The sequence below is a fragment of the Podarcis gaigeae genome, assembly GCF_964106915.1.
Source record: "Podarcis gaigeae genome assembly, chromosome: 13".
Taxonomy (NCBI): Eukaryota; Metazoa; Chordata; class Lepidosauria; order Squamata; family Lacertidae; genus Podarcis; species Podarcis gaigeae.
The window spans coordinates 21,346,996-21,374,297 of record NC_139689.1 but is presented as its reverse complement, the minus strand read 5'-3'; the positions used below and the strand labels follow the sequence as shown (position 1 = coordinate 21,374,297).

General features: G+C 48.0%; 1 protein-coding gene across 6 annotated transcripts; it reads right to left on the bottom strand.

The window, feature by feature from the left end:
* Window positions 1-10,602: 10,602 nt before the first annotated feature.
* On the bottom strand, window positions 10,603-27,265 carry TBC1D17 (TBC1 domain family member 17). 6 transcript variants are annotated; one of them, XM_083708040.1, is made up of 18 exons: window positions 27,166-27,265; window positions 26,715-26,959; window positions 26,182-26,280; window positions 25,545-25,619; window positions 24,203-24,314; window positions 23,790-24,003; window positions 23,198-23,309; window positions 21,894-22,058; window positions 20,637-20,768; window positions 20,327-20,430; window positions 20,106-20,200; window positions 18,436-18,552; window positions 17,455-17,555; window positions 17,252-17,351; window positions 16,669-16,766; window positions 14,163-14,279; window positions 13,226-13,312; window positions 10,603-11,893 (listed from the first exon to the last, which is right to left on the bottom strand). In XM_083708040.1, the coding sequence occupies exons 1-18, from the start codon at window positions 27,248-27,250 to the stop codon at window positions 11,681-11,683; spliced, it is 2,271 nt and encodes a 756-aa protein (XP_083564166.1). In that variant the 5' UTR covers window positions 27,251-27,265; the 3' UTR covers window positions 10,603-11,680. The 6 variants fall into 6 exon arrangements, with proteins under 6 accessions (XP_083564166.1, XP_083564167.1, XP_083564169.1 ...); XM_083708041.1 differs by having other exon boundaries at window positions 20,637-20,765; XM_083708043.1 differs by lacking the exon at window positions 27,166-27,265 and having other exon boundaries at window positions 23,790-24,007; window positions 24,204-24,314; window positions 26,768-26,889.
* Between the last annotated feature and the right edge of the window lie 37 nt (window positions 27,266-27,302).

Below are 27,302 nucleotides of genomic sequence, written 5' to 3'. Positions count from 1 at the left end.
TGCGCTGGCTCCCCAGAGGGATTCTGGTCAGATTTCTCTCTGTGTTTTACACACACACACACACACACACACACACACACAACCAGCTCTGCCAATGCAATTAAATTCTATATTGCACAACAAAGGTGAAGATATGTTACAACCTGCTATTATTAGATACGGACATTTCTGAACTAAGGCAGGAGACTTAACAGGCAGTTACACACGTATTCCTCACTTAGGTCAGTCCAGTTTTTTATTTGATGAGGATGGTCAAACAAAAAAATAAAAATAAAGATTTTGAGCTTTGACCAGCCCTCTGTGAACAAAGGGCCCATTTATGAGCAGCATCTGTGGTGACGGCCATCTCTACAGCCCGTGTGGAGCCATGCCTTGATGTGAGAGCCCAGCCCCTGTATTTTGGGCCTCACTATCAACAGGTTTAAAAATGGAGGGGGCTACACTACAACATTAAACAGGTGAAAATAGAGACACATTTGTAACATGCTCTAAAGAACCACTATCCACTGAGCAGCCCACCACAAGACACACCACTAAAGGATCTCCATCTCCTATAAAGTTATACGCTGAATTGATTTCCTGTGTAGTTGCCTGGGGGAAAATATATATGTATAATTGGCCCACAATTGGTTCTGAACAGTTAACATTTTACCTCAGAAGCAGCTGTAGAGGGTGAAATTGCAGGCTCTGTGCTGAGCGGGCGTTGGACACTGGAGATGATGCAATGTGTCTTCCCTCAGTTTCTTGGGAGACAAGCCATATTCACACCACACATTCAAAGCACGACGATGCCACTCTCGGCAATAATTCTGGGAGCTGTCGTTTGTTAAGAGTGCTGAGAGATGTTGGGAAACCCCAATTACCATTTCCAGAGTGGTTTGACAGTCTATCCCTCTTCCCAGAGAGCTATGGGAATTGTCCCTCTGTGAGGGGAACAGGGGTATCCTAACAATAAAATAAAGAAGAAATGTAATAATATGGCCAGTTTGAATCAATGTCCCAAGCAAGCAGGGTCACTGTTGTTTTAAGTGGACACAAAATGTGCAGTTGAGAAATCTGCGCAGTTGGGAAGCTGATAATGTGCAGTTAGGTAAAATGGGGGCTGGGAACAATATATTATAGGCATATAAGTGTGTTTAGCACTTAAATAATAGGAAATGTCAGGGACAGCATGCACACAAATCACACAGGGTAGTAAAGCGCAGCTAGTTTCCATACTTAAAACAAACTGCTCAACCCATATTAAAACACTTTCTTCTTTTGGGCCAGGACCTCCTCTTCTTTGCTTTCAACTTTGGGCAGTTAACTTTATTGAACTAAGGCAGATTCGTAAATGAATCACTGCTGTAGAGTAGAGAATAACGACTGACTCCCATGGGGAAACTGCCATTGATACAAGGAGCAAAACACACACAGTGCTTGACGGGGAATTTGTGCAGTTGGAAAGCCTGCATTAAATAAAACCCTGTAAGCAAGTGTAAAGTGATGCACATTGGAGCAAAAATATTCCTAACTTTGCAATTATGCTTATGTGGTTTGAATCAGCAGTGGCTGACCAAATAACTCAATTAAAATACCAACCCAGTATATGGCAGCTGTGGAAAAGGCTGATTTCTTTGTTAGGAATCATTAGGAAAGAGATTGAAAAGAAACCTGTCAACATCATAACACCTTGATACAAATCAGTAATATGACTGCATGGAAAATTACAACATTTGGGTTTTTGGTTTTGGTTTGGTTGGTTGGTTGGTGTTTTTGTTTTGTTTTTTGGGAAAAGAGGCAAGTAATAAGGGGGAGATGATAGAGGCCTATATAATTATGCAGAATGTGGAGAAAGTGGAAAGGGAAAGTTTTTCACCCTCTTGTGTAATACTACAATCCAGCCTGGATGATTCAGGACAGAAAAAAGGAAGTGTTTGTTCACACAGTGCATATTAAGTAGGCAATTCACAAGGAGCAGGTGTAGTGATGGTCACCAACTCATACAGCTTTAAAAGGCATTTAGACCAGGGGGGGGGGGTTGATCTTCCCAACTTCCACCCGTCAATCCCCTGATGTCTCCTGACACCAGGTGATTCAACTTCTAGTTGTGCCAGCAAAATAAGTATTTTGCCTTTGTAGCCTGACTTGAATTCAGAGAACTGAGAGTGCACTCAGAGTCCACTCCCAAATAGCCTGTTCTAGCTTTAATTTGACATCTACTGAACATAAAAGGTGCCCAGCTAGCATTGGCACCAGAGGGAAGGGAAGGGAAAATTGAAAGTGGACTCGGAGTGGGCTCCATCCTTTTCTTTTTGGTTCCATGGGCTAACCTGCCTTTGTACCTGATGTAATATGATGCCAGGTGATGGGCAGACAGACAGGCACGTGGTTAGAGCCAAACTATCCTGCAAGCTACATGGGGAGGCCTGGTAGATCTAATTAGGCTTGTGGGATGGAGGTTTAACCACTGCTAGTTTAAACCAGAGTTTCCCAAACTGTTTTTTGGACTACAGTTCCCATCATCCCTGACCACTAGTCCTGCTAGCTAGAGATGATGGGAGTTGTAGTCCAACAACAGCTGGAGACCCAAGTTTAGGAAACCCTGGTTTAAACCAACTCATGGGGGATAATAAGGTTATCTCAGGCTAATAGCCACGATAGCGATGTACTATCTCCAGTATCTCCAGTACTATCTGCAATATCTGAATGCTAGTTCTTGGGAGAGCACTGTTGCACCCAGGTCTTCCTTGCAGACTTCCTGGCTGGCCCCTGTGACAACAGAAAGCTGGAGTAGATGGGCAACTGGCTGGATTCAGCAGGGCTCTTCTGATATCAAGATACCATACAGTTTAAAAGAACCAGTGTCGTGCTGTGTAGCATTTAGGGGGCTGGATTGGGGCCAGGGAGATCCAGGGTCTCTATTTGGGCCAGCCATCCTCTTTCAACCTAAACCACCTCGCAAGCTTGTTATTCTGAATATAAAATATGTGGCAGGGGAGGGGGAAGAGGAACTTAGTGTGCTAAAAATATAGCAAATATCAGAGCAGCTGAAAGCCTTGAGGGAATTTCATTTCTAAACCTTTTCCCCATAGCTAATTTGTTTTCCTTTCATAGTTTACTAAGGTTGGGGGTTTAAAAAAAAAAGTCTAAATATATATTTTATCCAGTCTTCCAGTCCTGTTTAGGAAAGGAAGAGAAAGGGTTGCTTAAGAGCAACTACTCTAATGCTTCTGAGCATGTGCAGAATGCCTACCAAAGGTATCATATTTCAGAGGGAGAAGAGTTGTTTTTAAAAAGGGCAAATTGCGTATTACGTAGTATAATGAATATCAACGAAAAGTCCAAATACTGGACACACACACACACACACACACACACACACACACACACACAACTTTGCAAACTCCTGCTTTGACAGCTTTTCAAATTTTAAAAGTTCCGGCTGCTTGCAACCTTAGTGGGGAGCTGCGGGTGAAGACCAACACAAGGCTGGATTCTGGCACTGTGGGATGGAAGGTAGATCATGAATATGGGTGGACCTGGCATAGCCACCTAGGTCAGCCCTGGGATTAAATAGGCAGCATCTAGTTTCTGGGCAAGGATAAAGGACCATTAACAGCTGGATGAAGTTGAGCACAGACAAAACATAGGAGGTCGGTGGAGGGTGGCCGACTCAGCTCTCTGGCCTGGGGTACATATGGCACTACTGAAGTGGGGTCTGATTTTGGATGTCACAGCATGCATGCTCCCAGCCTGGATAAAAATAGGTTTGCTCCCCGGGGACACAGGCAGTTGCATAACGGGGGCTGCAGTTCCAGAAATAAACCCCCTCTATTGGGGCAGCGATGGAAGAGGAGGTGTGGATATGCGTGTTGCAGCTTTGCTGGGGTGACCTAGATTTCCCGTAGCTTAAGCCGAGAAGGACGTTAATGCAATTTTTTTGTTGCCGCTAAAATCTTTTGCTGCCAGCCACAGTCCTTAGCCGTGCCGGATCGAGAAGGTGCCCCTGGCACCCAGGAGCCCTTCCGTCGCTTGCACCGGACTCACGGCTTTTTGTTTGTCAGAATTTTAATAGCAGCCTCAGTGCAGAAGGCACTTTACACAGTCAGTCCTCATTCTCCGTCTCACAAGAGCCCCGTGAAAGTACGCCAACTGGTGTAGCCACATTTTACAGAGGGGGGAACTGAGGCCATTAACGATTTACCCAAAGCCAGGGCTGGGCAAGGATTTTAAACAGGGCAACCACTTCTGCAGCCATGATCCAAGGCATGTTTACTCTGAAGTAAACTAGTTATAATTTTGCCCTCCTGCTGCTGCTGAGTTCCATAAAGGGCAACCTTGGGACACAGGAGAGAGGAGAAGCCGACAGCCAGCGCTAGTCTCCTGGACTGGTTGTAAGGATGGATGCAGAGGCAGGTGAAGAATGACTCAGAGCAGGCTCTGGCAGTGGCGTAGCGTGGGGGGTGCAGGGGGGTCCGGCCGCACCGGGCGCAACATCTGGGGGTTAGGGTTAGGGGGCGCAAATCCACGGGTTAGGGGGTGCAAATTACTTGCCTTGCCCCGGGTGCTGACAACCCACACTACGCCACTGGGCTCTGGTGACCTCTTCACCCCAATGGGCTAACCATTAGAAGACGTGCAAGAAGTTTAGATTATGTGCGGCGTAGAGAAAGTGGCAAGAGAAAGGTTGTTAGGCGTTATAGGAATTCCAAGGTCTTATATATTTTTAATAAATGTTCATAAATGTACAAGGCAGACACATACATAAGTATATAAACCACATGTCTGAAATAGTACAGGATAACAATCCTAAAGCCATTTTGATTCTCCCAAATTGACCTCAAATATTTATCTGAAAGGAGGAAGCAAATGGGAAAAGCTTTCCAATTGTCTTTGGACTGGAGGGGCTTACACCTCCCTGTAAATACAGTCTGGCAAGTATATGTTAAGCTGAGCACATTATCAATCTCAAAGGAATGGCCAGGCTATCCAGAAAAGGCAATCAGATAAGGCATTATCAGGTATCCTGGCAGACAGGAGAGAAGCAACACACTCAAATTTCTGCTGGGGACCACTTCTTTCTGTGATGTATGTATGATGTTTTGGGGGGTGGTCTTGAGCTACAGGGTAGGTGGTGCTTGCACACCAATGTTCTGGGTTCCTCCTCCCTCCTGCGTGGGGGGGGGTGAGCACTTCGTTTTAACAGTTTAATAAAGATCAGGCTTACGAGCTGCTTTGCTTCTCAATATACTCTGGTTGGCCTCTGTTATTTTCTCCTACCGAAAGAAAACCTACATAAGGACTCTATACAGGCTCTTGGGTACCCCATAAGGGAAAAGGAGCAGTTTATTTTCTTATAACATAGGTAAGGTAAAGGACCCCTGGACTTTCAAGTCCAATCAAAGGAGACTATGGTGTTGGGGTGCTCATCTCGCTTTCAGGTCGAGGAATCTGGTGTTTGTCCACAGACAGCTTTTCTGGGTCATGTGGCCAGCATGACTAAACTGCTTCTGGCGCAATGGAACACCGTGACGGAAGCCAGAGCACACAGACATGCCATTTACCGCTGCAGCGGTACCTATTTATCTACTTGCACTGGTGTGCTTTTGAACTGCTAGGTTGGTAGGAGCTGGGACAGAGCGATGGGAGCTCACTCCGTCACAGGGATTCGAACCACCGACCTTCCGATTGGCAAGCCCAAGAGGCTCAGTGGTTTAGACCACAGCGCCACCCGCGTCCCTAGAAAAGTTGTTACCTTTCTCTCATAACACAAGAACTCATGGACATTCAATGAAGCTGAAAGTGGGAAGATGCAGGACAGAGAAGAGAAAGTACTACTTCACACAGCACATAGTTAAACTGGGGAACTCACTGCCACAGGAGGCAGCAATAGTCACCAACTTTGGATGGCTTTCAAAGGTTGGGCAAGTTCGCAGAGGACAAGGCTGTCAATGTCTACTAGCTTAGATGGCTAGGCTGTGCCTCCAGAATTAGAGGCACTAGCGCTTCTGAATACTAGCTTGCTCCCAAGCCTCTTTAATGCTAGCTAGCCCAATAAATGTGATGCCCTGGTTGAATGAGACTTATGCATATGTTGTGTACAGTCAGCAGCATTAAGAAAAAAAATTGTGTGGAGGGAAGCTAGTTTCAGCAACATACATTTTATGTGAATCATTTTGTGTGTTGCAGAAGTAAACAAACGGGAGCAGCAAGACGTGAAACCCACAAACCTCCTACCCTTGCATTTTCTTTTGAGATCCCACTAGGAAGTTCTCCAATATGCAGGGGGGGGGGACAAAAAATAAGATATGTGCTGAGACATTCTGAAGATACAGGACTTTTTTTCTTTTCTTTTTTACAATTACCAAATTAATTTGTAATGGTTCAAAACACATGCTAAAGCCAGCCCTGCAATTGATGGGAGGTAGAATTGTCAACCTAAGGCCCCATCTCTGTACTATCACTTTTAAAAAGTCGTAGATTTCCCTAAAGAATTGTGGAAGTTGTAGTTTGCAAAGGGTGTTGAGAGTTCTCAGGAGACCCTGTTCTCTTCAGAGCTCCAGATCTCAAGAGTGGTTTAACTTCCAATCCGTCTTCCCAGGGAACTCCGACAACTGTAGCTCTGTGAGGGGAACAACTTGTCAAGGGTTTTTAACAAACTACAATTTCCAGGGTTATTTGGGCAAAGGCATGGCTGTTTAAAGTGGTATGGTACTGCTTTAAATGTATTGTGCAGGAAAGGCCTAAAACTGGGAAGAAAAACTCACTTAACTCACTGACCTGTAGCCAGTTCCAGACAAACACAAACACACACGGTACTTCATGGGGTTGTTGTGAGAATAAAAGCAGAAGAGAACTGCAGACATTGACCCTGCGCTCTCTGAAGAAAGTACATTTGCTTTTTTTAAAAAAAGTTAACTTATGCACCAATATTGGTTGTTGGTCTTTTTTTGGATCAGTTTGCAGGATGTGGGTACCATTTTAAGATGCTCCGCCTTTGCCAACAGCTGTATGTCAGGAAAACAAGCAACTGGTATACAAAGAAGACGCGGGTGGCGCTGTAGGTAAAACCTCAGCGCCTAGGACTTGCTGATCGTCAGGTCGGCGGTTCGAATCCCCGCAGCGGGGTGCGCTCCCGTTGCTCGGTCCCAGCGCCTGCCAACCTAGCAGTTTGAAAGCACCCCCAGGTGCAAGTAGATAAATAGGGACCGCTTACTAGCGGGAAGGTAAACTGCGTTTCCGTGTGCTGCGCTGGCTCGCCAGATGCAGCTTGTCACGCTAGCCACGTGACCCGGAAGTGTCTGCAGACAGCGCTGGCCCCCGGCCTCTTGAACGAGATGGGCGCGCAACCCCAGAGTCAGACACGACTGGCCCGTACAGGCAGGGGTACCTTTACCTTTATACAAAGGAGAACGATGGCAGCCAGATCTCTAGTGTGGTTGCTTTCTACTTGCAAGTAGGCAACCCAAGAGCCTTGGAGAGCATTAGAGGTAACATCCCTCCTGCACCTGTCATGCGAAACGGCACAGCCTTTCTGCTGCGTGTATAGCTCCAGCCTAAGGATGAATGCATCTGACACATGTCAAAGTCTGTAAAATGCTATATAAAGGCCAGGGTATTGCAGATATTAATAGGAAGGAAACAGAGCAAGCCAGACCCTTGAGCTGAAATGGAGGTGCATCTCTCCCTGGCTCTCATCTCTGCGGGGGGGGGGGGGGCAAAGTAGTCTGGGACACCCATTTGGTAGCAGGGAGCGCAGTAGCTTGAGGGTAAGTTCAGGTGGGAAATGGGTTTGCAGCTGCCTGCAAGAAGGGAAGGAGGGGTGCACAAAACAGCAGGCAGCCAGGAACCTGGTTGTTATCCCCCCTTTTGCAGATGCCCCCAGTATCTAGGACTGCTGCTGAGGGAGATGCAGTCCTCTCCTCTTTTTCTTCTTCACCCGCTCTGACCTCCTCCTCTGACTCTGCAGCTGAATTCTTTCTCTCCCCCCCTCCCCCCCTTTATGAATGAAACCAGGTTGCTGCAAGTGGCAGTTTTATGAATGCAGCTGGAGGCGCTGGGGATACGAGAAGAGGACAGAAGACCCAAGATCCAGCTCCCCCTGCAGTGCTGTGCAGAGGGCTCCTTCTCTCTCCTTCCCACCCACCCCCTTCCCCATCCCAAAACCCACCGGTGGATGTCTAAGCAAGCAAGAGAGAAAAGGAGGGCACAGGAGCGCAAGGAAAGCCAGGCAAATAGCCAAGATTTGTGATACTGTGTGAATAGCCAGTTAGTACTGCATCACCACTTCCCTGCATTACTCTCCTGCAGCGCTGGGCGGGGGGGGGGGGGAGAGGAGAGGAGAGAGGAAAGCAATGCTGCTGCATTCACTGCAGTGGTTTCTTTTGCTCTGCTGCAGAGACTGTAAAAAAAAAAAGGCAAATTCTCAAGCCTGTTCTCTTTTTTAAACCCACTGTGAGGTGAAGAAGTAGATGATTACTTCTTTCTCTCTCTCTTTTTTTTTTTTTTGCAGAGGCTGAAGCTTGCCCTCTTTCTGCAACACGGACACATGCAACTAGGCCACTCTCGGACAGCAGCTTGAGCACGCAAGGGTTAGCAACTGGATGGCCCTGGGGCCAAATCAGTCTCCTGAGAATGCACCATCTGCACTCTGCTCTCCCCTGCCCCTCCTCCCAGTTGCCAACCAAGATAGCTATGGAGAGGCCACCTCTCCCAACAACTATCCTCCCTCTCCTGGGTCCCACAGCCTCCTTTCCAAGCCCCCCATGGCCTTTCCGTCTTCTAGGATCCCAGTCACACTAGCTCTTGTACACCCCCATTCCATCCAGAGAATATCCCAATATCCAAGGTCTCTTTTGGCACCAATCTTCTGGAATGATGAGCAGCAAAACATATACAGTACAGTGGTACCTCAGGTTACATACGCTTCAGGTTACATACACTTCAGGTTACAGACTCCGCTAACCCAGAAATAATGCTTCAGGTTAAGAATGAGAACAGACATCGTGCTCCGGTGGCATGGCGGCAGCAGGAGGCCCCATTAGCTAGTGGTGCTTCAGGTTAAGAACAGTTTCAGGTTAAGAACAGACCTCCGGAACGAATTAAGTACTTAACCCGAGGTACCACTGTACACTTTTTCAAACAAACAAACCCACATGGCCTTTTTGATGGAAACCTACCATGCTTGCAAATCTTGGGTGGTCCCTTGCCTGCTTTTCTTTTCAAGCATCTTAGTGGCACTAGAAATCAGGCCCCTGCAGAGTAGGGGGGCGGGCAGCCAGATACACTTGCTCTGGGCCTCGGACAACTAAGCTGACCAGGGCCCCCTGCTTTTTGGCTTGAGTTTATAATTTTATTCTAACAAGGCTCTGGCCCGAAGGCTGAGAGACACAGAAGGCTAGGAATTAGAAGCTTTATGGCTCAAGTTTTATCTCATTATACACTACGTAATTTAAATCCCTTCTCCGGAGTATTTGACCTATTTTGACCTCCCAGCGCAACCATACAGGCCAAAGGCAACAGCTCCAGTTTCCAAGTCCTTTCTTATCAGAAACCCCACCTTCCTTCTAGATTGCCTTTTCCCCCCTTCGCTGAACCCAGAACTCTTGGCTAGGTCTTCCATTCTCCCCCATAAGAGTCCAATAACAACAGATAGGCTTTATTAAGGGGTAAGACCCCAGAGTTGTCTGGGCCTAATGGTCAGGGGTCCCTTTACCTTTTAAGACAAAAACATTTGGTACTGCAGGGGTTAAAATCCATGAGTTCCGTGGAAGCTGGAGAGGGGTCATAGCTCAGTAACAGAGCATGTGCTTTGTATGCAGGACTAGAGTTCAGTTCCTGGCATCTCCAGACAGGACAGAGAAGCACCTTCCTTAAGCCTGGAGGGCCACCGTTTCCTATGTTCCAAGTGACAACCAACAGCTGAGACCACTGAATCTACACTGAAAACACAGCGGGGGTAATATGATCTCACTCACCACTTGGGAGGTTAGGCTGGCTCTTGCTTTGTTTGGAGGTGTGGAGGCACCCACACTGGGGGGCAGAAATGAGTGAAAAATCACCTCATCTGCCATACTTTATAGCAGGGTTTCGCAAACTTGGGTCTCCAGCTGTTGCTGGACTACAACTCCCATCGTCCTTAGTCACCAGGGCCAGTGGGGCAGGGATGATGGGAATTGTAGTCCAACAACAACTGGCGACACAAGTTTGGGAAACACTTCCTAAGGCAAAATGACATGTCGTAATCTCACACAGACTCCGTGGTTTTCTACATGCACTAAGACACAGGTGTATCCTAGCTGTAAGTAGGCAAAGCTATCGTGGGCTTCTATTTTGGGTAGCCTAGGAATTCCAATTCTGGAAGGAGCAGCACTTTGATGATTGAGGGATCTTTGGGAGAACCAAGGGATCAAACTAGTTTTAAATAAGCAATGCAGGCGAAGGTAAGAGGAGTGCATATGCACTGTGGGAGACAGAGGTCCGTGCAACATAGCATTTTAGGAAGAAAGGGGAAACGGGTGTCAAACACTCCCGCCCCTTCATTCCCTCACACCTCTCAGCTCAGCCCAGCCAACATGAGCAGCTCGGAGCAGTTTTCCATCCAAGATACAGAAACACCAATGAGTGACACTACATTTTTAATGTTATGTTATAAAGGAAATGAAGGAGCCAAGGTAAGGGCTGAGAAGGATGCAGTTCAATAATCAGAAGTGGGGCATATGCAGACAAAGCATCGAACCCACATGCCCGCTAGGCTGGAGAGGCACAGAAGAACAAAATCAGAGATCCTTTCCCCTTGTATCCAACTGCTGTCAGTTCATAAGCAACCCACTAAAAAAAGGAATGCGGCAAGTAGGGAGGGAGACAATCTTCCAGCCAAGGGAGGGAAGCACAAGGAGCTACGTCAACAGGAACTCCCTGGCAAAGGACCAAGGAACTAAGAGCTCTGCCTTGCAGCCTCCGCTGCCGTAATCACCGACTCCATGTTCTTCTCAGCGAGAACCAAGCCTCCCTCCACCAACTAGCCACTTGCTAAGGATTCCTCATTTCCAGTTGCTCTGATCTGCTGCCCCTCATTTCTCTTTGCCAAAGAACTTGTGTTTCCTAGCTTTTGTGGGCTGAGGCACAGGTTTCATTAGCAACCGGAAACAGTAACAAAAATAATAATAAAGACGTCGCCATCAGATTGAGGCTTAGTAGACAAGCCTCAAATGCCACAGAGGGAGGTGTGCATGACATAGAAGCAAAACAGGCATGTCACGAAAAAAGGCAGTGGGAACAGAAGGGAGAATTTAGGAGACTCAGCTGCAACACTTCAGAACCCAAAGTGGAAGAGAAAAGCATGGAGGCCTTCAACTTGCTCCTTTCTGTCTCTGCACATCCCGGGAAGGAAGTAGACCTCAAAAGCGAGCCCTTCTGCATTCTAAGAGAGATGGCCGTGCCCCAGTGCATTGTGGGAAAGGCACACTGAGCACTGGGGAACTCTGGAAGAACACAGCCGTTCCCAAGCCCTACTTGCCTTTAGAGAGGGTTGATGTTTGTTTGACTAATTAAACCCCAGGGAGGAAAAAAAAACACCCCCCCCCAAAGCCTCTACTCTGCCTCCCTTCCCTTCCCAGCCCTCACCCCTATCTGGTTAAAGTGCTTGTGTTAAGAAGATGGTGTTGGTGGCAGCAGCAGCAACAACAACAACAGGTTTTCAAGGAGAGAGAGACTGCGAGGTGGAGGCCTCCTCAGTAGGCAGGATTTCGATGCTGCTGTCTGGCTGGCTTGGGGAAACACTGTCCGTCAGCTCCATCTCCTGGGCCTGGCTGGGTGACAGCGGCTGCGGGGAGCTGGCTGTGTCAGTGCTGGGAGTTGGAGATTTGCCCTCAGAGAGCCCCAGCAATTCCTGGACATTACGGGGTAAATCCTGGGAGAAAGGGAAAGTGGAGATTTTATTTGTTAGGAAAAGTTATCTCCTCTGGCTCACACCTGATTCAAAAGCACTCTGCCACAGTGGTGTGGCTCGGTTTCACACTGCTTCAGTGGCATATGAAGGCTGGGACCACATGCAGGCAGAAAACCCCCAAGTTCAATGACTGCCATCTCCAGCTGAAAGGATTAAATACGTAGCAAGAGGAAAGACCTCTGTCTGAGACCTTGGAGAACCACCACCAAATGTGCCCTTAGAGCCGAATTCATTATTTTAGCTTCCTTTCATAAGATGTACAAAAAAGCAACAACAAAAACCAAACCCTTGAAGTGTGGCACATAAGAAGATTCCTGCGGGATCAAGACCAAATGTCAATCTAATCCAGGATTCTTTATCGCCCAATGGCCAACCAGATGTTTCTGGCAACCCTCAAGCCTGGACGCAGCAGCCCTCTCCCCTGCAGGGTCCTCCAGCAACTGGTTTTCTCGCTCCCTCTGAATGTGGAGGCTTCCCTTAGTCATCATGGCTCCTGGCCATGGTGGATAGAACCACTCTACACCAGCCAGTGTGTAGGGTATCATCACCTCATCCTAGGGGCAGTGAATTCTGTAGATTATGTATGGTTTGAAATGCCAAACTGCGTGTGTTTCCTGAGCAGTGTCTTCAGCACCCCAGCTTAAACTTCCAGCATGCAGATAACAGTGGGGAAAGTTAACAGGGGTCCAATACCCAGAGTCTATGTAAACAACATTCTTTGGGTCTCCTCCCAAAACAGGGAAAACCCTCAAAAAACAACATCATAAGGACTGAGAATGCTCATCGGACACAGAATACTGACTTACTACTGGAGGGGTAGGGGAGAGATACCAGGGTGTGTGGCAATGGAGTACCCTGGGAAAGGGTATAGCTGGCTGGCTCCCTAGTCAGCAACACTCCAGGCAGCAAGCATTTTTGTTTGTAAGGAAAGATGACATGCATGGCATGGAGGGCCTACTGTGCTGAGTTTTGGGGCCTCCCATTTGGCAACCCTTATGTTTAAATCTGCTCTCAGTAGCGCTATATTTTGAAGACACAAGGGGAACCATCTGCATTTCCATTTTGCTTAATGTGTCTCCCTGAGCAAGCGAGATGCTTGCTAGCTAGATCATGATTATTTTATGTATCCCTTTTGCTATGAGGTGGCCAAGGGTAAGGATAGAGGACTGTTGGCTTGCCCAGGGTGTGCAGCATTAAGGAATGCCTAGAGGCTCCACGCCTCCTCAGAGGATACCAAGGTACAGAGGTCTTCATTCATGCTGGACTGGGGGGCGGGGGGAGCGCAAGACTCACTGGAGTGGCTGCCAGCTGCCTGTAGATCGCCTCAGCCCGGCATAAGATGTCTTCCACACTCATCTTCATGGTAAGCTCATTGATGTGCTGTGAAAATGCAGACACAGAAATCAAGAAACTCAGAAGGCTAACTAGGAACAACAAAGAGGAGGGGGGAAACACACAAAGAAATGCACTTTTTTTTGAGAGAGAGAGAGAGAGAGAGAGAGAGAGAGAGAGAGAGAGAAGGGCAGGTTGTGGTAAAGGGTTGTTTATATATTTCTGGAAAAGACCTTCCAGTTATAATGCTGTAACTGGAAAAATACAAGCGGCATTAGTCAGGAATGTGCTATGCAAAGTGGACTGGGAAAGCCTTACAGAGGAAAGCCAGGTATATAGAAAGGCAAAGGGCCAAGCTCAAGATGCTCCTGGGGAAGACTGAGATCTGTGGGGGGAAAGATGAGCATTGCTCCTTAACCAAACAGATGGATCGTACTATGGCTCGTCTGCCATCTAAGCGTTCAGCAGGAACTTTGCAGTGTGGTGCAAAGGCAGAATGGAGCCAGGCCCAAGAAAACGAAGAGCCACAAGGTGGGGAGGAAGTGAGGAAAAATGAATGGGGCCCTTCTTTGTTTTGGCTTTTGAGCCTTCAGAGCAACCCTGACCATACTTTTCAGAAGCAGGTGTAGCGCATAAATCACCTTTTGCTTCTTTAAAGAAAACCACCTACGAATATTGCACGGCTTAGTGTACTAGAGCAGGTATGGGGAACCTGCAGTCATCCAGATGTTGCTGAACCACAGCTCCCACTGCCCCTGACCACTGGTCAAGCTGGCTGCTGCTGATGGGAGTGGGAGTCCAGCAGCTACTGGAGGGCCACAGCTTCCCCACCTCTGTCCTAAGCCCACACAAGCCCACACATGGCAAGAGTTAGGCCCCCAAGCTCCACAGTGCTCACCTTCAGGATCTCATTGAAGCCAAAGCCAGAGTTCATGAGTGCCTGCCTCTCTGCATCCAGAATACCACAAGCCACCAGCAGGTGGAAATTGGGGCAAGGCAGTCCCGTCCACAGCACCTGGGATCAGGGGGACAGACACACGGCATGGATTGAGGAAGCGCGCCATAACCCATTGTCAGGAGTGCTCTGTACCATACTGCCGGGTGTAATCCTCTGCTAATGTCTGGCTCTGCATTAGCCAGAGTGAATCTATTTCTAATGGGACGTGCTGCTTGTAGCTGTTGGTGGGCGACGTCCCCCAGAAGCTGGAAGTCATCCCTGATACGTGTTGGCTAGCTAGAAGCCTGGTCATGTTGTGCCCTCGGACTAAGCCCCAGACAAGAACACAGCTCAGGTTAGAGTAAACCAGCTTTAGCAAGATACTCATGCAGCACTCCTCCGTCAAAGAGAAAGAGGGACAATGAGATTTCTCCCTGATACGGCTCTCCTGCAACCAAGTAAGCTGCAGCACTGCCTGCTTCATCTAGAGCAGGAATTAAGTGAAAAACAACATTTTGCTTTCCTTTTTTTGTTTCCTGAACACAACCTTGCATACTTAGTGACTTTTTTAAAAAGCCTAAGTACGGGTTAAAATAACTAGGCTTGTTCTGATCTGGGGCGAAAGGGGAGGCATGGAACCTTTTTTAGAACTAGGTGGTTAGAAACTGAAAGCTGGAGGAGCTATAAATAACCCGGACCTCTACACCAAAGCAACTATTCCTCATGGCTGTAGCAAGGCTCTGCAGCTAAAGACATCTGATTTGTTTTAGGCTGTATTTACTAGTTCCAGTGGTAAAACTAGTTACTGGATAACCATCTGATCCAGTTTACCAGGTGATCTTTGGGGTTTGAGGGGAAGGAAGAGGGCAAAGGTTTTCCCAAGGAACCCATGGATGACGCAGCTGGGCTCTACAATCTGGACTGTCCAGCCACACACAAGCAACTCACAGGCACTCCCAAATATTCCTTCCAAGTTCTCAATATCCTGTTGGCCTGAAACTGCACCTATAGTGCTCACCCCTGGCAAGTGGCTGCAGCGCACAGTCCAGGTGGTCCTCCTAGAGATCCTAGGTGATATTTTGGGTGTGCCAAGGAGTACCTCTCAGCTTGCGTGCCACAAGCACTTCACCCCCATGCTCAAAGTGCAGATACAGGATGTGCCCGGCAGCTCTGTTCAGCTAAGCATAGACTGAGGAGACCAAGAGGCTCATGGAAAGCCAACATGCCCACAGAAGTAAACCCACCCAGTGATAACTAAGGGTTGCCTCTTATAGACAGGATGACAAGAAGCTGCCTTACACTGAGACAGACCATTTGTCCATCTACCTCAGTACTGTCTACACTGACTGGCAGAAGCTCTTTCAGGCAGGATTCTCTCCTAGTCTGACCTGGAGATTGAAGCCGGGACCCCCTGTATGCAGAGCAGATGTTCCACCACTGAGCTATGGCCCTTCCCTGTATATATAGCCCAGCAGCTAGGGGATTGTGGTCAGGAGAAGTAAGAAGGATGCTGGCATCCCTGTGGAGCACTATGAGGATGCAGCCCTCAAGTGGCTTGTGGAAACATTTGGCTGGAAGGCTTAGAATGCAGTTACTTTGCTGAAGCTTAATACATCCAGGCCTGGCCAGAACTTAGATGAAGACCACCTAGGAACTGTATATGACTGGGAAGGGGGAACCTGTGGCCCTCAAGATGTTGATAGACTACAGAGGAGGTTTTCAACCTTTTAAAGGACCTATCTCCCTTGACCAACTACATCCTTTCTGCGGCACCCCTGTGGGGCTCAGGAGCCGTTATGCCACCCCTTGCCTGCAGAGCCGACAGCCTTTCACCTTTTTTCAAACACCCTCCCTTGTGGAGTGCGGCCTCAGCCTCCTCTCCTTAGGAGCCCTCTGGGCAGCCGCAGCTGCTGCCCCTGGTCTTTGAGCTGCCCCCGCCCCAAAGAGAGGTACCTCCTCACACTGCCCCACAGGGACCTGGGAGGTACCCCCTGGCCAGCCCCAGAAGCACCATTTGCCTGGGGAGCTTGTAGCCAGGGCTACTGCAACGAACAGATGTGCAAGCCTTTGGGAGGCAGACACAAGAGGGCATCAGAGGAGGGAGGGAAGGAAAAAGGGACAGAGGCCAGTGTTGCCTGCAGCACCCCTGACCGTCATTCACAGCACCCCAAGTTGCCACGGCACGCTTGTTGAAAACCACTGGACAACAGCTATAATGCCTTGCCATTAGCCAAACTGGCTGAGGCTGCGTTCTTCAGAAAACATCCCTCCCTGCTGCCTTCTTTACTTTCAAACCCCAACACTGCAAACCAGAAGTCTGTTTATTCTCTCTCCTGTTCCCATTTTTCTTGCCTTTCCAATGCTGAAATCCCATCATGACAATGTAACTTATGTTTTCCCCAGCCAGAGATCCTCTCCCCACATAAAACAAACAAAAACAAACCCGTTTCTCTTAATTCAGTCTCACCTCCCATAGCTGAAGAATTTCAGAGAAGGCAAATTCCCTCTTGAACCAGATCAAGATCCATCGGAAGCAGAAACAAAAGGTGCCAGATTCCTTAGAGTCTGAGAGAAGTAGCCAAGAAGGGCAGGAGGAGTCAGTAACAGATTGTTTTATACAATCAAGAATTCCAAAGATTAAGAAACGCCTCACTTGCTTCGGTCTTTGCTTCCTTTAAGCTTTCGAAGGAATTAGCCAGAGACTAAATGAAAGAGCCCCAAAATAATTAACTGATCCCCTACCTACACCCTTTTATTGAAACCAGTCAAAATGAGACACAACTGTGGCAAGCTTTTGAGTTATCCAGAACTCTTCATCAGGGAAGATGTTATACAAAGCTGGGGAAGTGAAGAAAAATAAAAAGCAAAGAAAGTGGTGATTTTGTAGGCAAGAGCTCAGTTTGTGGACCTGAATAACTAGGAGCTCCAAATTCACCTACTATATTTCATTATTAAAAACAAGCACCCACAATAGGAGACCTGTCCTTTCCAGACAACATATGTTAAAACCACCCAGATTTCAGCAGTCCCAGAACTAGACGCACAAGTACCTAGGAAGTCACAGAGTGGGGGGTCCAGCACCCTGAGGAGCAAATTGAGCTGAGACAGCTGTCGCTTCATGGACTCCTGGCTTTCTTCAAAATTGCGGTGCTGTGGGCAGAAAGTGAGAGTACATGGACAAGTTTATGGAAAGAAGGTGACATTTGGAACAGCTGCAAGGCCCTTTCTGAGCTCTCCCAGGCCATGTACTCACCACCAGCTCCATAAAACCACAGAAACACCAGAAGGCATCCACTTCATTCTGGGTGACGTAGAGAATGGGGGACAGGAGGTCACTCATGCCTTGGACGTAGCCTGTGCAAGGAAGCAAAAGACATGAAGCCACTGGGTTTTACAACTGAAGCTGCAGGCCCACCAAGTTATTTTCTCTTTCTACTAGGGTGTTGCAGCATGACGGGATGAGTGATACAATTACGGGACTGGTGAGGGTTCAGAGCGCTAAGAGGACCCATAAAAGACTAGCTGGAGAAGTCTGCAGGGCTGTCTGCATTGTGCATACTTCTCAGCATGGAATTCAGTATCCCAAGTATTTCAGTTTTCATTTTCATGGGGGGGGGGGGGAATGAATACTAGAGTCAAGTTTCTAGTCCACGTGGCTGTGTGAAGCTTGAAAACAGGTGATGGGTTTATTTTAGCACAGAATACACACAGCAGTACTTGGGCCCAAGATCAAGAACAGCCAACTGTTGGGGTAGCCTAGACCATTAAGGGAATCATCCACAAAAGGCACTCTTACTGCAGACTAGCCTCCCCCAATCTGGTGAGCTACAGATGCTTTGGACTACAACTTCCATCAGCATAGCATGGCAGCGCCAGCTGGGGCTGATGGGAGTTGTGGTCCAAAATCTCTGGATTTGACTAGTGAGGGGTAGAAGGGAGCATAGCGGCATCTGAAAACGTACAAGTCCCTTGGGACACCATGGGAGATTCTGGAATGCATTCTGCTGCCACTTAGCATGACCGGATCAGAGATGGTACATACCACCTCCAACCTAGCAAAAGGCTGCAACAGTCTTCCCTGTGCTGGTGCCCTCCAGAGATTTTGGATTCCAACTCTCCCCTTCCCCCACGGTAGTTAAGGGGCCCTCCTAGGCCAAGCAACCAAAGACTCCCAAACCTGAGCTGCTTCTACAATGGCGCACTGCTGGCGTTCCCTCCCCACCTCCAGACTCACCCAGGTCAAAGTTGTACATGCAGTACGTCATCAGCACATCATTCAGGAGCACTAGGCCAGGGTTCTCGCTGCCCTCATAGAATTTGTTGTTCCTATCCGTGCGGCTCACGTCTCTTTCTGCAAAGGCAGACATACACCCCCCAGGAATTATCCATAAAACTTGTTTATTGCCTTTCTGCCAAAGGCCACTCAAAGCGATGACGAATACAGGACAGTAATGAGGCAAACGAGTGAGAGGAAGTAGCAACACACAGCTGAGAGGAGCTGCAGAAGCACAACCACAGGAAAAGCTCCAGGGGCTCCCAAGCTCAGTGGCAGAGCAAAGACTTTTTATGCAGAAAGCTCCAAGCTAAAGTCATGGTACTTCCCCTTAAAAGGGGGGGGGGGTTGCACACTTATGCCATGTTTTGAAAGTAAGACAGCTTGGCTGTCCTAACACCTTTATGGAAGTCTATGGACTGGTCACATTTGGAAAACTATGTGCAATTCTGCTAGGCCTGCCCCCACCCCAATGTGGTGGCTGATGCCTCATGGGGCAGAAGGCGGAGAGACCAACAGCAGGTGGAATCAGAGCCAATGAGAGCCAACTAATTCTGGGAAGACAGGAAGGTGCTTTATGCAGGGTCAGTCCACAGGTGCAGCTACCTACAGTGACTAGCAGCAGCCCTCCGTGGCTTCAGACCAAATTCTCTGCCAGCCCCATCTGGAGACACTGGGGATTGAACCTGGGACCTTTTGCATGCAAAACAGAGGCTCTGACTATTGTGCTACGACCTTTGCCCAGTCTAGTTTTGTCCCCATCCAGGGTGCTAGCTAAGGGCAGAATGAGTTTGGCAGGGCAGTGCTCCATTTGCCCTAAAGGACCAGCCTCCATTGCTAGTCCCGTCCTTTAAAAAGATCTATTTTAGAGAAGGGAAAGGTGCAGAAAGCCAAGCAGCCAAAAAATAAAGGCACTCTAAGAGATGAGGCAAAAGTGTTTAGATCCATTTAGTTTAGAAAGAGATGATTGGGGCAAAACAGAAGTTTATAAAGTTATGAATTCTGTGGGGAGAGAGAGAAAAAGAGTGAGATTCTCCCCCTCCTCCCACAATCCTGGAATGCGAATGTCACTTAAATTGATTGGCAATCGATGCAGGATGGATAAAAGAAAATGGCTCTTCACACAATGCATAATTCATCCATTAATTTTACTGCCACGAGATGTGGTGCTGGCTGCTGGCTTAGATGGCATTGAAAGGAAGATAGATTCATAGAGCACGGGTTTTAATGCTCTCATTTATCAGCTAATAGCCACAAATGCTAAAGAGAACATCCATCCTCAGAAGTAGTATATCCCCCTCTTGAATTCCTGTTGCTAGAGAGAACTGTTGCCTTCGCTTCCTGCTTGTGGGCTCTCTTAATGCATCTATCTGGCCGGCCACTGCTGGAAACAGGGTGACAAAAAACTAGGTAGCCCTTTGGACTGATCCAGCAGGTCTTTTGCATATAGACCACTTGTTACCACAGAGTGTTTTTATGATCGCCAACCTCTTGCTGTGTGCACACAAGGCTGTGCTGTCAGGCAGGGGAAAGAGGATGAAAAAGAAAAATGAAGCAAGGATATCTCTTGTGACAAAGAGGGGTGTTGAACTCCTAACAAATGAGGAACAATAGCCAGAACTTATACTGACCAATCAGGCTGCGGTAGCCACGTAGCAAGGAGTTCCGCTGTTCCTGTTCCTCGCTGACCGACTTCCACTGTAGTTTCATGCGGAAGTACTCATCCCTGTGGACACACGTGGGGAGGAAGTTGTTAAGAGAGTCCAGAGGCTTAAATGCTGACTGATCACCTCCTTCCAAACCCCAGTTCCAGTACTCCTTTGGCTTCCCCATAACCCTGACCCAGACTTACGTTTTCCGCCTCACTTGTGCCTTGTTTTCTTCACTGGTGTTGTCCCATGAGTAATAGCCCAAAAGGCATTTCCAGGCTTCTTTGCGTGATGACATGTTGAGACCCTGGAAGAGGAGCATGGGGGGGGGGGGGGAGAAGGTGAATTAGGCCAAGTGTCAAAGAACGACACTAAGATGTTGGGAAGGAAACCAACACGGCCCCACGCTGCATTTATCCCTGGCCTGACAAGCAGCCACTCGTGCTTCTGCACAGACCCCCAATTCCCCCTGTAACCAAGGGCCCCTCGCCCTCTCCTCCCCACAGGCCTCACCCCAGCAAAGATCCTTCTGCGCAAGGCAACGGGGTCCCTCACACGCCCATCTGGGTCCAAGTGCTGCTCCCATTCCTGCTCCGAGACAGGAGCCTCCCGCTGGACAGACGGACGCTCTCCTAGCCGTGCCTGCTGCCGGGGCAGAAAAGAGGAAGGAACTTAAAAAGAAGTGTCAGGGAAAGACACCTCCCAAGGGGTATGGAGACAATAAAGGGGTGACTGGTGAGGGAGAGGGGACCTCTCTTTTATGTTGACGCATGCCTGCTGAAAAATCCCTGCACCGTTGGAAGGATTGGAATAAACTTTCTAGGGTGCCTGTCTACGTTTGCGTCTAGACCAGTGGTTCCTAAATGGTGGGATCCACGGAACCCAGGGAGTCTGCAAAACCTACCCAGGGGGTCCGTGGCACATAATAAAACAACTACCACAACACAACAAAAACTACCACAGAGAGATCAGAATTTTCAAAAGTGGGGGTCCATGGCTTGGCTTTTGAAAAGCAGGGTGTCCACAGCACTTATCTAATTGGGAAGAACTGGTCTAGAAGACAAGCAGAAAGCATTTCAGATTGGTGCATGCTGTGGAGGAAGATCAGCAACTTTGGAAAGTTTACTTTTACAAGTTTGCCCACTCTTACTGATCCTCTTGCCTTAGATTCCCCAATAAGCTTCTGCAGAACGTGAGGGTTCCAAGAACACATGGGTTGATATCAGAGCATTTTTGAAGCCACAGTCTTGCTTCTCTAGCCCTCAGGAATTACCTCGTCAGTCATATGTATATTCATGGAAGCTCAAGGCCCTGGATTCTGCTCCAAGGAAGAATGAGGTCAACAGAGGCCTCGCTCCACGCACAAACCATTTAGACGAGGCTAACTGCTTCAACTACCAAGCCTGCCTTGTAATGTTGTAGTGTGATGGTGGTGGGTTTGGGGTGAGCATGATGCAAATCTCCTTAGGCCTCTGTGTGAATGGATTGCTTGGTCCTCGCTCAATGGAAAGGGCTTTCTTGCACAGGGACTCATGTCCACCCTTCCATCTCTCTGGCATTCACCCCCATTTCCTTTCTCACACTTCCCCCACAACCACCAAATAGTCACCTCTGGTGCAATCATAAGCAAGTAGGTGTGAGCGGGTGGCTGGGAGTAAAAGAAGATGGCCAAAGATTAGCTCAGCCTACAGAGAAGCACACACAAACACTGGGTGCCATTCCTCTCCCCCTCCACCGCCCCAAAGTGGAGCTACCTGTTCCAACACTCACACAGGTGATAACTTCAAAGCCTGTCTCATCCTCAACATTGGCAGCAGCTGGGTCGCCATGGGAATGCTGGATGACGCCGTCCTCATGGTGCAGAGCCCCACGGAAGAAGTTGGTGACTTTGGAGAAGCCACCGAACGTGGCAGCATAAGGATCCTGCAGGAACCGCTAGGGAAAGAGAAGGTGGCTTAAAAAAGAAGAAGCCGCATGTCACCTTTGGCTTGCTGCTCAATTCTAGCCTTGCTGAATTAAGATTCAATTTGGGTTTCACAGCTCTGCATCAATAATCAATATTCCAGATACAAAACACACACCAACTTTTTACCATCACTGCCTTTCTGTGTGTGTGTGTGTGTGTGTGTGTGTGTGTGTGTGTATCCAAACTTAAAACCATGGAGAGACCTGGTCTGCATAGAGACATTGGATTCTTATCTCATTATACATGATAAAGCTATTTTTAGCCATCTCACCCCTTGCTTTTTCCTGTAAGACCAATTGCAGTCGTTAACAGTCATCAACAGGTTTGCCACACCTATCAGCCAATCACCCATTCCCACCACCCTTCTGAGTAATACCCCTCCCCACCCTCTCACTATATATAAGGGTCTGGTGACTTCTGTTTCAGTGTATCTAAAGAAGTGTGCATGCACACTAAAGCTCATACTTACATAACAAAGTTGGTCTCTAAGGTGCTACTGGAAGGAATTTTTTTATATTGTTTCAACTATGGCAGACCAACAAGGCTACCTACCTGTAACTTGTACTAATATAATTCATTCAAGGAAACCCAGGAGCCCATGTTCCCATAACTCCCTGCTCTAACCAGTGTCAGCACCTACAACAGACAAGTCTCCCTGTTTATAGCTTTTGTCCCTTCCCACATAATCCCACTGCCACAAGTCTTTAGATTTCTCCCACAGAACCAGGCCACACAAACACAGCCTCTCTGCATTCTAATCCTCTAGAACAGTGGTTCCCAATTAGTGGTCTGCGGACCCCTGACCAGGAGGTCCATGGCACATATCCATCCTGTTTTGGGGAGTCGTGCTCTCATGCGGGTCACATGACTCATGCAGGAGCATGGCCTGGAAGACATGCGTCTCCATTTTTTGCACTGGGACATGTTGGAGGGTATGGTGGCGCCATTCACATAACAAAACTACCACAGGGATATCAACATTTTCAGAAGTAGGGGGTTCCATGACTTGGCTTTTCAAAAACAGAGGGTCTGCAGTACTTTGCTAATTGGGAACCACTGAACTAGAACTTAAGTCACAGTTGCAGGGCATTTTGGAGAAGGGCCTCACCGACACAAGGTTGGAAGAGCTGTCATCGAAGAGTTGAAGCTCATCGAAGGAGTGGGAGAGGGCGTACGAATCATGTGTGTAAACCAAGTAGAGGCGGGAATCTTTGGGGGAGCTGTAAGGTGAGAAGAGAAACCAGAGTGAGTTTATTGCCTTCCAGAAACTGTTAGGTTATCTGAAGGACCACCGGCAACTGGACAAGCTGCAAAATTAGCGAAATCAGAGGCCCTCCTTTCAGGTCCATGAGTGAATGAGCACCATGGGCAGGGCCTTTTCAGTGATGGCTCTGCACCTATCACATCCCCTTCCTAAGGATGGCCTCATCATTGTTGCTTTTAAAAAGCAATTGTGAAAACATTTTACGCCAGTCTGAGTCCAACTAATTTACTATTTTTCTTCTTTATTTTGCAGTGCTGGGGAAAGTGCTTCCTGCATCCAAGTTCATGCAAACTGACTGCCTCAATCCTGAGTAATGCAGCCCAGATGTCGAAGGCTAGTGGGGCAGCGCCTTCCACATCTGACTTAAGAGCTTTCTCTTTACTTCCTCCGCTTTATCTTTTGAACAAATAAGGTACCCAGCACCACCCTCACTCACGTGGCTAAGATAACGTATTTGCAGAGGGCCTTGAGCAGGGCTTTGGTGCCTCCACGGTGGAAATGCAGGGCTTGGATGGAGATGCCATCTTTGGTGATGAAGATGAGGTATGACCAGCCCAAACCTGGCTTGCTCTTGCGGATGGATTTCAGCTCAGACAAGCTGAGGGAGAAGGCCCACTGACCACGTGGGACCGGAGATTTGGGCCCGGAAGCTGCCGGAGAGGGGAAAGCCAAGCACAAATATAAAAGGAATGATGTCAAGAGAACGAGAAAAGAATATACCACATCTGCCGGCTACCTCTTCTCCCCTACCTCCATCCTGTATCCCTTGTTGCATCTTTACCAGAAATCCCTGTATTATGCCACTTAAGTATACCAAGGGGCAAACATCCCTGTCCTCTTTTTGATTACCATTTGTTTCCTCTTGAGCCCGACCCCGGGTCCCCACTGTACTGATCACAGCCCAGTCGGGTTCATACCCCGGATCAAAGATTTCTTCTTCGGTCTGGCAGCCCACGGGGTCCTGGAAAATGGAAAGAGAGATCAGGGCTTTCAGAAGCTACCCAATTCCTTATATTTCATCATGATCTTCAAGGAGGTGCTCACACAAATTAAGAATTCAATGGAATACACGTTGAACTCTTGGTCTCACTAAGAGGAATTTGAGTGTGGAAGGTGTGGAAGAACAGACTCCTCTTTAAACAGAAGTACATTCCTGTCTTTATGAACATTAACAGACCTGAAATTGCCCTGCTCCCTTTCTGCATCACAATGGAGGGGCTACTTCCTAGGATGAGAAATAAAGGAGAACTCACAGGATTCGCTAAACACAGTCCTCCTTGTTAGGGAAAAAAAATAATGCACTGTTATATGTAAAGAGAATGGGAAACAGTATAGAAGATCATTCCCCATCCTGAGTAAAACCATAAATGAGCATCTAAAGATATAAGCGCTTCCCTAGGGTGTTCCTGTCTTAAAACATAAGAATCAGTAATACTTTGCATATAGAAAGTCTCAGTCCCTGGCATTTCCAATTAAAGAGATCTAGTGCAGGAGGACTGAGAAAGATCTCCGTCTGATGCTTTGGAGAGCCACCACCAATTGTAGTGGGCAGCCCTGAGCCAGTTGTTTGACTCAATATAAAGAAGTTTCAAATGTCCAACATTTCTGCTGGTTTAACTATATCACAGGATACTTTTTCTGTGCTACCATTTCCAGGACTGGCTCTGATCAGCAGAGGAGGAAAAGATGGTATCCTTTCTAGAAAATAGAACAGCAGAGAACTGGCATATCCTCATCACTTCATTTTCCATGATCCTCCTAGAGAGGGGGTGGGGTGGAGAAAGCAGGGAATAGACCCCTGTGTGGAAATCATAAAGTAGTAAAGGCACATTCCTGAAAAACATTTGCAGCTTTGCGTCCTGGTTAATGGGAATGAAGCCCAGAACAGCTATCTAACTACACCAACTCAAATGGTGGGGAAGTCCCAGCAGCTGCTCCACAGTCCTACAGCTCTTTCCCCCAGAAACCAATTTAAAAATCTACCATTTTTGAGAGGCTATGGCAATGCGATATGAAAAGAACAAGGAAACTAAAGCACCAGTTCCCAATACAGGCAAAACTTTTTAATGAATCACTAGTCTAAATAATGTTTTATTTAGACGATGTTTTATTACTTAAGTTATTAGAACACAATGTGATGAAGATTTAACATACCAGTAGAAGTTTATACCAGCAAGAAAGAGGGCCTCACCTTCTTGGTATATGTGATCTGAGCAGCATCTGATGACTCTTCTATGGGTGTCCATTGTAGCAAAGTATCCGAGCCCTGAATAAAAGGAGAAAGACAGTCTCATGAGAGAGTCATAAAAAAGATATCCATAACTGTGTACACACACTTTACTAAAATAATCCAGATGCTGTAACAAGGCAATCTGAATTTGATCACCTAGATGATATAAGTTTAAGGAAAGTCAAATAGCATTACTGATTCTCCAAGCCTCAGGGAAGAATAAGAAACTATGTTAAGCACTAAGGATTGCCACCTCTATATACCTCTTCCTTCTCCTACGAAAGTGACTCATCCCCAATTAGTGGAAAATCTGTTCAAGCCTACACCCACTCTGTATTCCAAGATGTCACCAGGTACTGCCTACACCTTTTCACAATGTCACCAGGCACAGCTTACAGTTTTTCAAGCCTACTTCTGAAATCACAAGCGCTAGGAACAGTCTTTAAAATCAAAGCCCGCTGTACTCAGAATACTGAAATCTATACCGACCAAATTCTACCACCCCACACCACATGTACTGACCTTTTTACTACCTTGGGTGCAAAAACCCTTCCCTCATCCCTTTTCCAACCCCAACCTGTATCCCACCTCAACCAACCTTCTCAATTATGCGGATAACCCCCGGAATCAGGGAGTCCTGGTCGGGATGACGCTTTGCGCTGGTGTGTAAATAGACACCATCCTTCTCAAATGCAACCTGAAGGAGGACAGGAAAAAAACAGGAGGTCAGCACAGGATGCAGGTTCACTGGCATCCCCACCCACCTCTGTAGAATGCAGCTGGGGAAGGGAAGCCCTGCCTCAAACTAAGGCTGCTGGAACATACTTTATGGCCCCCTCAATAACACTAAAGTAAGAGGAAGGGCGAATTTATGAAGACAGTGCAAGGGCCTTTTAGGAACTTCCACCCAGGAAGGGGGTCAGATTCCGCTTCTCCCCACTAGCTTATCCAGCTGAGGGGACGAGAGAGCCGCTCTACCAACCTCCCACTACGCTCAAGAGGAGGAAAGAGACCCTCCCGCTCCGCTCCTGGGGGACAAATGTGAGCTCTCCGAGAGAGGGGAAACCCAACCCTCCCCTTCTCCGAGGAGCCTGGCCAGCCCTGCCCCACTGCGGGGAAGGCCTCCCTCACCCTGCAGCCCCCTAACTCCATTCTCCCTGACAGCCACTTCCGGAAAAACAAACCGTCATTTCCTGCTCCATTTGCTCCACCCTCTTCGTTAGGCCGCTTCCCACCCACCCCGGCCGCCATCCTTGTTTCTGGCAGAAAGCGCCTCAGCAAGGAACGCTTACGGGCGCCACGTCCGCGGACGCTTCTGCCGCCATCTTGGTAGAGGGCAAGGTCGCCGAGAGCCGCGGCTTTGCGATCTTTCCCCTCTGTGGGCAAAGTGCACCAATCGGATTATACCACAAACACTGACGGGACGGAAAGCTCATGCGTTCAGGCGGGCCAAATGGAAATGTGCTTTTATGCTTAAATGCGGGGTGTGAACACTTTAGAACCGAACCGCAATCAGAAAAAACAATTAACGCCACAGCGTATGAAAGACAAGCAGGGAGGGAGGAGAGGAAAGTGGACGCACCCGCCAACTTTATATAGGGCAAAGGACTACAGCGGGAGGGGCAACCGCTCCCTACCGTCGCCTTTATCGAGGAGGCGAAGGCCATTTACGCTAGAGATAGGAAAAGGGTAGAGCGACGCACACTGTTGGCGATGGTT